Source organism: Rhinopithecus roxellana, chromosome 8, assembly GCF_007565055.1.
Source record: "Rhinopithecus roxellana isolate Shanxi Qingling chromosome 8, ASM756505v1, whole genome shotgun sequence".
NCBI classification, from domain to species: domain Eukaryota; kingdom Metazoa; phylum Chordata; class Mammalia; order Primates; family Cercopithecidae; genus Rhinopithecus; species Rhinopithecus roxellana.
Genome location: NC_044556.1, coordinates 17,067,848 through 17,079,136, shown reverse-complemented (window position 1 = coordinate 17,079,136; position 11,289 = coordinate 17,067,848). Strand labels below are relative to the sequence as shown.

Sequence of the window (11,289 nt, the reverse complement as noted above, 5' to 3'; positions counted from 1 at the left end):
AAGGGAGCCTGTGACCAGCATATGGGGGCCAGAGGGCTTGGCGAGACCCCTTTCAAGCTTTCCTGTACCCTGTTCATTAGTGCCTGTCTTGGGAAGCCTGCCGTCTGCTGGGGAGTGGGCACCATCGTTGGGGTGGGGGGGGTTCAGCCTGGAGGAGTGGACATTTAGACCAACAACCTGCCTGTCTCCAGCTGGGCACTGTGACCCCCTCCCCCCACTCCCCCTGTATAACCTCACCTCCTCTCCTGTATCCACTGCCTTTTGGTTTTCCTATCTTCCTTCTCCGCTTGGAAATGGGTCCAGTGTCACTCAGAGGGTAGTGGGTGGCCGGGGTCTCCAACAAAGGGGCGGGCCAGGAACCTCAGGGAGATGCATGTGGGGACCTCACCAACCCCCAAGACTCTGCCCACACTCACACCTTGCCTTCCATCTTCATTTGCTCTCCCAGGGAAGAAGGCAAGCCACCCCCTCCCTAAATTTAATGTCCATTTTTCTTTTTCTTTTTTCTTTTTTTTTTTTTTGTGAGACAGAGTCTCACTCTGTCACCCAGGCTGGAGGGCAGTGGCACGATCTCGGCTCACTGCAAGCTCCGCCTCCCGGGTTCACGCCATTCTCCTGCCTCAGCCTCCCAGGTAGCTGGGACTATAGGCGCCCACCACCATGCCTGGCTAACTTTTTTGTATTTTTAGTAAAGACGGGGTTTCACCATGTTAGCCAGGCTGGTCTCGATCTTCTGACCTCGTGATCCACGCGCCTTAGCCTCCCAAAGTGCTGGTATTACTTACAGGCGTGAGCCACCGCACCTGGCCCTAATTAAATGTCCATTTTTCTACCTAACAGCAGTTCCCAACCTTTTTGACACCAGAGACCAGTTTCATGGAAGGCAATTTTTTTATGGACTAGGGTTGGGGGATGGTTTCTGGATGATTCAAGCTAATTGCATTGGTTGTGCACTTTATTTTTATTATTATTACATTATAGTATGTAATGAAATAATGATCCAACTCATCATCATGTAGAAGCAGTGGGAGCCCTGAGCTTGTTTTCCTGCAACTAGACAGTCCCATCTGGTGGTGATGGGGGACAGTGACAGATCATCAGGCATTAGATTCTCGTAAGGAGCAACCTAGATCCTGTGCATGCACAGTTCACAATAGGGTTCACGCTCCTGTGAGAATCTTTTTTATTTTTTTGAAACGGAGTCTTGCTCTGTTGCAAGGGATGGAGTGCAGTGGTGCGATCTAGGCTCACTGCAACCTCTGCCTCCTGGGTTCAAGTGATTCTCGTACCTCAGCCTCCCAAGTAGCTGGAATTACAGGCCTGAGCCACCATGTCCAGCTAATTTTTTGTATTTTTAATAGAGACGGGGTTTCACCATGTTGGCCAGGCTGGTTGTGAACTCTTGACTTCAGGTGATCCACCCACCTTGGCCTCCCAAAGGGCTGGAATTACAAGTTTGAGCCACTGCGCCTGGCCTCCTGGGAGAATCTAATGCCACAGCTGATCCGACAGGAGGCGGAACCCAGGCGGTAATGTGAGTGATGGGGAGCAAGTATAAATACAGATGAAACTTCACTCATTCACCCAACCGCCGCCTACCTCCTGCTGTGCGGCCCAGCTCCTAACAGGCCACAGACCAGACCCGTGCCCTAAGGAGTTGCTCCCTTTCTCCCATACCCCGCCTCTTCTAGAGAAACCCAGTCCTCTATTCCTTTTTTTTTTTTTTTGAGATGGAGTCTCATTCTGTCACCCAGACTGGAGTGCAGTGATGCGATCTCTGCTCAATGCAACCTCTACCTCCCGGGTTCAAGCGATTCTCCTGCCTCAGCCTCCTGAGTAGCTGGGATTACAGGTGCATGCCACTATGCCTGGCTAATTTTTGTATTTTTAGTAGAGACAGGGTTTCACCATGTTGGCCAGGCTGGTCTTGAACTCCTGACCTCAAGTAATCCTCCTGTCTTGGCCTCCCAAAGTGCTGGGATTACAGGGGTGAGTTACCATGCCTGGCCAGTCCTCTATTCTGAGGATAAATCTGCCTCCTTCTCTCTTCTCCACCAACTGGAAAGTCCTTCACTCCTTCCTAATATCCAGGTGGACAAACCTATCTCCAGGACCAGTGAAACTGTTGACAAACACTTTGGTCCACCACAATTTATCAAAAACAAGTTGGTTAAAAATCAATTTAGGGCCGGGTACAGTGGCTCACGCCTGTCATCCCAGCACTTTGGGAGGCCGAGGCGGGCGGATCACGAGGTCAGACCTTGACCTGAGCTGAGATCGCACCACTGCACTCCAGCCTGGGTGACAGAGCAAGACTCCATCTCAAAAAAAAAAAAAAAAAAAAAAAAAAAAAAAAAAAAAAAAAAAATCCATTTAGGCCAGCCACAGTGGCTTACACCTGCAATTCCAACACTTTGGGAGGCTGAGGCGGGAGGATTGCTTGAGCCCCAAAGTTTGAAATCAGCCCAGGCAACACAGCAAGACCCCACCTCTACAAAAAAAAAAAAAAAGGCCAGGTGTGGTAGTGCGCCCCTGTAGTCCCAGCTATTCAGGAGGCTGAGACGCGAGGATTGCTTGAGCCCAGGAGGTCAAGGGTGCAATGAGCCATCACTGTGCCACTGCACTTCAGCCTAGGCAACAGTGTGAGACCCCATTTCTAAAAAATAAATATATTAAAATAAATAGATAAATAAATCAATTTCGCCAAACTGAATGCTTGGCAGACAGGGCAAGCTTGATAACAACTAACTTGCCACAAACAAACGGTACGGTCAAAAGCAAAGACAGGCCAGGCGCCACAGCTCACGCCGTAATCCCAGCACTTTGGGAGGCCGAGGTAGGCAGATCACTTGAGGTCAGGAGTTTGACACCAGCCTGGCCAACATGATGAAACCTCGTCCCTATTAAAAATACAAAAATTAGCCAGGCATGGTGGTATGTGCCTGTAATCCCAGCTACTCGGGAGGCTGAGGCAGGAGAATCATTTGAACCTGGGAGATGGAGGCTGCAGTGAGCTGAGATCGCACCATTGCACTCCAGCCTGGGTGACAGAGGGAGACTCCTTCTTAAAAAAAAAACCAGCCACGTGCGGTGGCTCACGCCTGTAATCCCAGCACTTTGGGAGGCCGAGGCGGGCGGATCACTAGGTCAGGAGATTGAGACCATCCTGGCTAACACAGTGAAACCCCGTCTCTACTAAAAATACAAAAAAATTAGCCAGGCATAGTGGTGGGCACCTGTAGTCCCAGCTACTCGGGAGGCTGAGGCAGGAGAATGGCGTGAACCCGGGAGGCGGAGCTCGCAGTGAGCCGAGATCACGCCACCGCACTCCAGCCTGGGCGACAGAGCGAGACTCCATCTCAAAAAAAAAAAAAAAAAAACCCCAAAACCAAACAAACAGAACGAAACACCAGTGCAGCTAAAGCTGATAGATAATTGGGTCAAAAAGGAAAGACAATTGAGCTAAAAACAAAAGTGGTTGAAAATATCCAGAAGCAGGCAATTTAGTCAAGAGCTACTTAGTAAAAAGCAGAGCCTGGGCAAAAGCAAAAAGAATTCAATTCAAAGTAATTTACCCTTCATAAGCAGATAATTTGTCAGAAAAAAAAAAAAAAAAAAAACTGGGCGAACATGTGCACAGCCTCATGCAATTTGGCTGGAAACAGCCCGGTCAAGGACAATTGGGTAGAAAGAATGCTGGCCGGCCAAGGTGGCTCATGCCTGTCATCCCAGCCCTTTGGGAGCCTGGGGCGGGGAGATTGCTTGAGCCCAGGAGTTCAAGATCAGCCTGGGCAATATAGTGAGATCCCATCTCTACAAAATAATAAGTAAATAAAATTAGCTGGGTGTGGTGGTGTATACCTGTGGTCCCAGGTACTCTGTAGTCTGAGGTGGGAGGATCTCTCGAGCCCAGGAGATCGAGGCTTCAGTGAGCTATGATAGCGCCACTGCACTCCAGCCCAAGTGAGAGAGACTCTGTCTAAAAGAGTGGATGAATACAGCAAAAGTCTGAAGGTTTCACTCATTGCCCTGAGACTTTGGGGTCTGGGGATTTCTTCATTTTTTTACATCCTCTTCCCCTACCCCATACTTCTCATGTTTTCTTCATGGACTACTTTTTTTTTTTTTTTTTTTTGATACAGGGTCTCATTCTGTCACCCGAACTGCTGTGCAGTGGCGTAATCATAGCTCACTGCTACCTCGATCTCCTGGGCTCAAGCAATGCTCCTGCCGTAGCCTCCCGAATAGCTGGGACTACAAGCGCCCACCACCACACCCAGCTAATTTTAAAATTTTTTAAAGAGATGGGATCTTGCTCCATCCTGGCTAACACAATGAAACCCCGTCTCTACTAAAAATACAAAAATTAGCCGGACGTGGTGGCAGGCGCCTGTAGTCCCAGATATTCGGGAGGCTGAGGCAGGAGAGCTTGCAGTAAGCAGAGCTTGTGCCACTGCACTCCAGCCTCGGGTGAGAGAGTAAGACTCTGTCTCAAAAAAAAAAAAAAAAAAAAAAAAAGATGGGTTCTTGCTGTTGTCCAGGCTGATCTTGAACTCCTGGGCTCAAGTGATCCTCCTGCCTTGGCCTCCCAAAGTGCTGAGATTACAGGCATGAGCCACTGCACCTGGCCCATGGACTAAATTTTACTTTACTTTTATTTTATTTTGTTTTTTGGAGACAAGCTCTTGTGTCACCCAGCCTGGAGTGCAGAGGTGTGATCTTGGCTCATGGCAGCCTCTGCCTCCTGGGTTCAAAAGATTATCCTGCCTCAGCCTCCCCAATAGCTGGGACTGCAGGCGCCTGCCACCACGTCCGGCTAATTTTTGTATTTTTAGTAGAGACAGGGTTTTGGTATGTTGCCCAGGCTGGTCTCGAACTCCTGGCCTCAAGTAATCTGCTCGCCTTGGCCTCCCAAAGTGCTGGGATTACAGGTGTGAGCCACTGTGCCCAGCCTTTGCTTTACTTTTATCATTCTTTTTAATTAAAAAGATTAAAAAGATTGCATTATTGAAATCTTTTTTTTTCAGAAGGTACAGAAAAGAATAAAGAAGAAAATGTACAATCCCCAATTATGCCACCACCCAGACATGTTGCTTTTAGAATTGAATTTTTTTTTAGGATTTAGAAAACAAACTGTTCTTTTTTCTAAGGAAGCCAAACCAAACCAAAATATCTTTTAGTTCTTATTAAACATGAAGTTTGGCAACTCTACCATATTTCATTTTAGCAATTGATTCTGAGTGTGTGGTGGTTTTGCCAAGCTAAGAATCTAATCCTTTTTGAAAAAGACAGAACCATGTCATAGCATCTTCTTGGTTCTTGCACAGGTAAGTTCAGGTCTAGGGTCCTCACCCTCAGATATCAGGAAATCTCTAAGGGTTAAAGGGCATTCCCTCCACCTTGAACTCCTGATCTTCCTCCAACTTCCTCCTGTTTGTGACTCCTGTTATGGAAACTAACTGCCCAGCGGAAAAAATCCCATCTCATTTTCAGAGATCCTGACCTTGAACAAAGTTGTTCCTCACATTTGAGCTGAAGGATGCCCTCTACTTTGTCCCTGTTTTCTTCACCTTGTAGGACCTACACTAGCACCTAGACTGTAGATCCAATTTGACCCACATAAAGCAAAGTAGGGTTTTCACCTCCCTTGTTCTGAAGCCTAAACCTCTATTAACATGACCCACAATTCTTGATCCATACTAGTAAAACATTCTCTTCTTCAGTAGCAGCACCCTAAGTCTGAGAAACTATATTGGCCCCCGTCATGTGCACTCTCTCTTCCTCACCCTCTTCCCATACCTCCTCTCTCTTCCAGACGATGACCCCGACAGTGCAGTGGATGATCGCGACAGTGACTACCGCAGTGAAACGAGCAACAGCATCCCACCGCCCTATTACACTACGTCGCAACCCAACGCCTCAGTCCACCAGTATTCTGTTCGCCCACCACCCCTGGGCTCCCGGGAGTCCTACAGCGACTCCATGCACAGTTATGAGGAGTTCTCTGAGCCGCAGGCCCTCAGGTAGGTGCCGCGGAGTGTAGTGTGCACGTGTATGAGGGTCCTGCTGTGTCTCCTAGAGTGGAGAGAGAGGTAGGGGGCTGGATGGAGCTAGAGGTGGAGTTCCAGGAGGGCAGAATTCACATTTTCTTGTGGGAATGAGCCCTTTTTTTCTTTTCCCTTTTTTTTTTTTTTTTTTTTTTTAAGACGGAGTCTTGCTCTGTCACCCAGGCTGGAGTGCAGTGGCACCATCTCAGCTCACTGCAACCTCCGCCACCCAGGTTCAAGCGATTCTCCTGCCTCAGCCTCCCTATTACAGGCACACGCCACCACTAAGCCCGGCTAATTTTTGTACTTTTAGTAGAGACAGGATTTCACCATGTTGGTCAGGCTGGTCTCAAATTCCTGACCTCAGGTGATCCCCCACCTCGGCCTCCCAAAGTGCTAGGATTACAGGGGTTAGCCATTGCACCCAGCCTCTTTCTTTACCCAAAAGCTTGCAAGAAAATTCTACACAGCCAGGCATGGCGGCTCACCCCTGCAATCCCAGCACTTTGGGAGGCCAAGGCAGGTGGATCACGGGGTCAGGTGTTCGAGACCAGCCTGACCAAAATGGTGAGACCCCCCCCTCCCGTCTCTACTAAAATTACAAAAATGAGCCGGGCGTGGTGACAGCCGCCTATAATCCCAGCTACTCAGGAGGCTGAGGCAGGAGAATCGCTTGAACCCCAGAGGCGGAGGTTGCAGTGAGCCGAGATCACACCACTGCACCACTGGCTGGCTACAGATGCGTGAGACTCCGTCTCAAAAAAAGAAAGAAAGAAAAAAAGAAAATTCTACAAGCAGCCTGGTGTGGTGGCTCATGCCTATAATCCCAGCACTTTGAGAGGCCAACGCAGGAGGATAGCTTGAGTTCAGGAGTTCGAGACCAGCCTGGGCAATAAAGTGAGATCTTCCGTCTCTGCAAAAAAATACAAAAATTAGCCAGGCATGGTGGCGTGTACCTGTGGTTCCAGCTACTCATGAGGCTGAAGTAGGAGGATCACTTGAGCTTGGGAGATCAAGGCTGCAGGGGGCCAAGATAGCACCATTGCACTGCAACCTGGGTGACAGACCTTTTTTTTTTTGGACACAAGATCTTGTTCTATTGCCCAGGCTGGAGTGCAGTGGCACCATTGTGACTTACTGCAGCCTTGAACTCCTGGGCTCAAGCGCAAGCGATCCTCCCACCTCAGCCTCCCCAGTAGCTGGGACTACAGACACAGGCCACCACACCAAGCTAATTTATTTTTATTTTTTTGTAGAGATGTGGGTCTTGTTTCATTGCCCGGGCTGGTGTTGAACCCCTTTTTATTCCTATAGCATCACTGAGGCTGGCCAGGGAAGAGGGTCCCAGGCACTAAGGTTGGAGGAGGTATCTAATCAGGAGATGATAAGGTTTGTTGAGTGACTAAGTGAACGATTAGAAGAGGGCTAAGTGGCAGCCCCTATGTTCCCCTGCCTGCACTTAGACAGAGACAGATATTCCTGTTGATGCTGAGCATGATCCTGGGTTCATATAAGCAGCATATAACCGAGGGCCTGACCTGGCCAGAGAGTGGGGGGCATTCGCACAGGTAAGTGATGTTTCAGTGGGTACCAGAGGATCGGTAGGAGTTTTCTAGATAAAGCAGACAAGGAAGAGACCATGGCAAGTACACAGGTTTATGGTGTTGGAGAGACAATGAGGTGGCCGTTGTGGCTGGAATGGAGGAGGTGGGGAGAAGTGGAGGGAGGTATGCAGGGGGAGTTTGGAGGATATGGGCCACACAGGGCTAGCACAGATTTTATTGCAAGGCACTAGGGAGCCATGGTAGGATTTAGAGCAGGGGAGGGAGGTGATTGGATTTACGACTCCCTGTGGCTTCCAAGGGAAGCAGGAACTGTGGGGACAGCATCTGGTAGAAACAGCAGAGGCTGGCCTGGGGTGGGGCCCAGGGTACAGGGAAGTGAATGCATTTCCTATGCTTCTTCGAGGTGGAGGCCAGGAGACGTGCTGCGGGGCTGTGGTGATGGCACTGACCCTGAGTTCCCAGCACAGTCAATTGCCTGTCTTCCACAGACCGCAAATGCCACAAAAGCGGGGATTTTTTTTTTTTTTTTTTTTTTTTTTTTTGAGATGAAATTTCACTGTTGTTGCCCAGGCTGGAGTGCAATGGCATGATCCCAGCTCACTGCAACCTCCGCCTCCCGGATTCAAGTGATTCTTCTGCCTCAGCCTCCCGAGTAGCTGGGATTACAGGCATACACCACCACGCCCAGCTAATTTTTGTATTTTTAGTAGAGACAGGGTTTCACCATGTTGGTCAGGCTGGTCTTGAACTCCTGACCTCAGGTGATCTGCCCACCTCAGCCTCCCAAAGTGCTGGGATTACAGGCATGAGCCACTGTGCCTGGCCAAAAGCAGGAATTTTTTTTTTTTCTGATCATGGCTGTGTTTTCCGGCCCCTAGAGCAGGATGTGGCACAGAGTAGGTGCTTAATCGGTGATGAGTCAATGCCTGTGTGACTGGGGCTCAGGTGGGCAGTGACTTGGTACCCCGGCGCCTGAACCCTGTTTCATCCCCACAGCCCCACGGGTAGCAGCCGCTACGCCTCCTCAGCGGAGCTGAGCCAGGGAAGCTCTCAGCTGAGTGAGGACTTCGACCCCGACGAGCACAGCCTGCAGGGCTCCGAGATGGAGGACGAGCGGGACCGGGACTCCTACCACTCCTGCCACAGCTCGGTCAGCTATCACAAAGACTCGCCTCGCTGGGACCAGGATGAGGAGGAGCTGGAGGAGGACCTGGAGGACTTCCTGGAGGAGGAGGAGCTGCCTGAAGACGAGGAGGAGCTGGAGGAAGAGGAGGAGGTGCCTGACGATTTGGGCAGTTATGCCCAGCGTGAAGAGGTGGCTGTGGCTGAGCCCAAAGACTTCAAACGCATCAGCCTCCCGCCAGCTGCCCCGGGGAAGGAGGAAAAGGCCCCACCGGCACCCACCGAGGCCCCCGACACGGCCAAGGTGGCCCCCAAGCCAGCCACACCCGAGGAGGTGCCTGCAGCTGAGCAGATTCCTGAGGCTGAGCCCCCCAAGGCCGAGGAGAGGTAACAGGAGGGGACCAAGGGGCCAGAGGGGCTGCCAGAAGGTCACAGGGTCAATAGAGCTATGATGGGGTCAGTGTGAACCTGGGCAGTTGCCAGGGCTGAAGTTGTCACAGACCTTTGGGTTTCTTAAAGGGATCAGAGGTGACAGAACAGAGTACAGGGGTGAAAGAGGGTTCAGGGGCGTCGTGAAGGGGTCTTAGAGGTTGTGACCTTAGGGGTTGCTGGGCTCAGAGAGGTCAAGATCCTGGGCAAATGGGGGGCCAGAGGGACTGGGCTGGTGAAAAGGAAGCTGGGGAACAGTGAAGTGTCAGAGAAGCGTTGGGTGTGTGGGAAGGGGTGAGGGCACCGAGGCGGGCCAGGGGACACAGGTGGGTCCCAGTGTCTTTGAGGGGTCAGAGATACCATGGGGAGCCATGCGTCACTTTCACAGCTGGAGGGTCGAGGGAAGGTCAGGAGTCACAGAGAGCCAGCCCAGAGCCTCATAGCGTTCCCTGCCTCAGTTTCAGGCTGAGAGAGGATGAGGAAGGCCAGGAGGGGCAGGACTCCATGTCCAGGGCCAAGGCCAACTGGCTGCGTGCCTTCAACAAGGTGCGGATGCAGCTGCAGGAGGTGAGTGACACGCCCAGCCATGCCCCTTCCACACTCAGCCAGGCCATGCCCAATGCCACGCCCACACATGGTTTGGCCACACCCACACCTAAATTGGCCACGCCCAACACCCCACCTGTACCCAAGCCTAGCCTGGGCATGCCTAGTGCAGTCTGCACACTGTGCCCATGCCCCACCCACCCTGACCCTTCCTTAGCCACGCACACACACAGCCCAGGGTATCCCCATGGCCTGTCCACACTAGCCTGGCTATGCTCACTCTCAAACCCCACACCAAGTCTGGCCCCACCCATCCCCAGCCCAACCTCCTCCCCAGTGTCAGCCTGGGGTTTCTAAGTCAAGAGGGAGGAGAGAAAACTGGGGCTGAAACCGGGCTGAAGTCATGGTTAGGGATCAAGGTCAGGGTTAGTTCAGCTATCAAAGATCAGAGGTCAGGGTTAGAATTGGTGTTAGGCAAAGGGGTCAGTGCCTAGGGTCAAATTGGAAGTCATTGTCAGGGTTAGGGAAAGGTCTGGGGCCGGGTCAGTAGGGGAATAGGAATCAAGGGAAGGAATTAGCATCAGAGTCAAGGTGACTGTTCAGATGGGCAGCAGGATTGAGGCCATTCATTTATTCCTTCATTCAGCTCATCCTGGGCTGGGGACAGCTGTGTTGCTCTCCAGGGTTACCCTCCAAACTGCAGTAGGATTGGCAGGAGGAGATTCTAAACAGGCTTCCAGAGATTTAGACCATCAAATATCAGAGCCACAAAAATACCAAACGAAATTTCTTATCAGTTTTAAAATAGAAATCTATTTTTTGACTCAGCGATACATACATATGGTTCTAAATTAGACAATTGGAAGAGTACACAGTGAAAAGGCTATTGGATAACTTTCACTAGGTCAAGAAATTAAATTGAAAAAAATAGCAGCTACTATTGGAACTATGTGATATACAAGAAAAACAAATTCTGGAACTAGTAATATGACAAGAAAAAGACACATGGAGGGCTCTCTGGGTTTCATAGGAAAAGCATAAAAGTAATCCAAGGCAATCAGGAAAACTCCCTGGAGGAGATGACACTTAAGGAAAAGTGATATCCAAAATATTTCAGCAATATTTCAGGAGCTCACGCCTGTAATCCCAGCAATTTGGGAAGTTGAGGCGGAAGGATCACCTGAACTCAGGAGTTTGAGACCAGCCTGGGCAACATAGTGAGACCTCATCTCTAAAAGAAAAAAAAAAATTCAGAGCTGGGCGTGGTGGCTCATGCCTGTAATCCCAGCACTTTGGGAGGCTAAGATGGGTGGATCGCCTGAGGTCAGGGGTTCAAGACCAGCCTGGCCAACATAGTGGAACCCCATCTCTACTAAAAATACAAAAAATTAGCTAGGCGTGGTGGTGGGTGCCTGTAATCCCAGCTACTAGGGAGGCTGAGGCAGGAGAATCGCTTGAACCCAGGAGGCAGAGGTTGCAGTAAGCTGAGATTGCACCATTGCACTCCAGCCTAGGAACAAAAGGGAAACTCCATCTCAAAAATATTTCAGGAGCTGAGTGTGGTGGCTCGTGTGTATAGT

At 50.4% G+C, this 11,289-nt stretch overlaps 1 protein-coding gene across 1 annotated transcript in view; it reads left to right on the top strand.

Annotated features, from left to right (window-relative positions):
- Positions 1–11,289, top strand: part of UNC13A (unc-13 homolog A) — a 93,426-nt gene that overhangs the window by 26,790 nt on the left and 55,347 nt on the right. Inside the window, exons 9-11 of the mRNA XM_010361438.2 lie at positions 5,816–6,023; positions 8,609–9,121; positions 9,622–9,730. Of these exons, the coding sequence (XP_010359740.1) occupies positions 5,816–6,023; positions 8,609–9,121; positions 9,622–9,730 (830 nt within the window). The remainder of the gene's footprint in view (positions 1–5,815; positions 6,024–8,608; positions 9,122–9,621; positions 9,731–11,289) is intronic.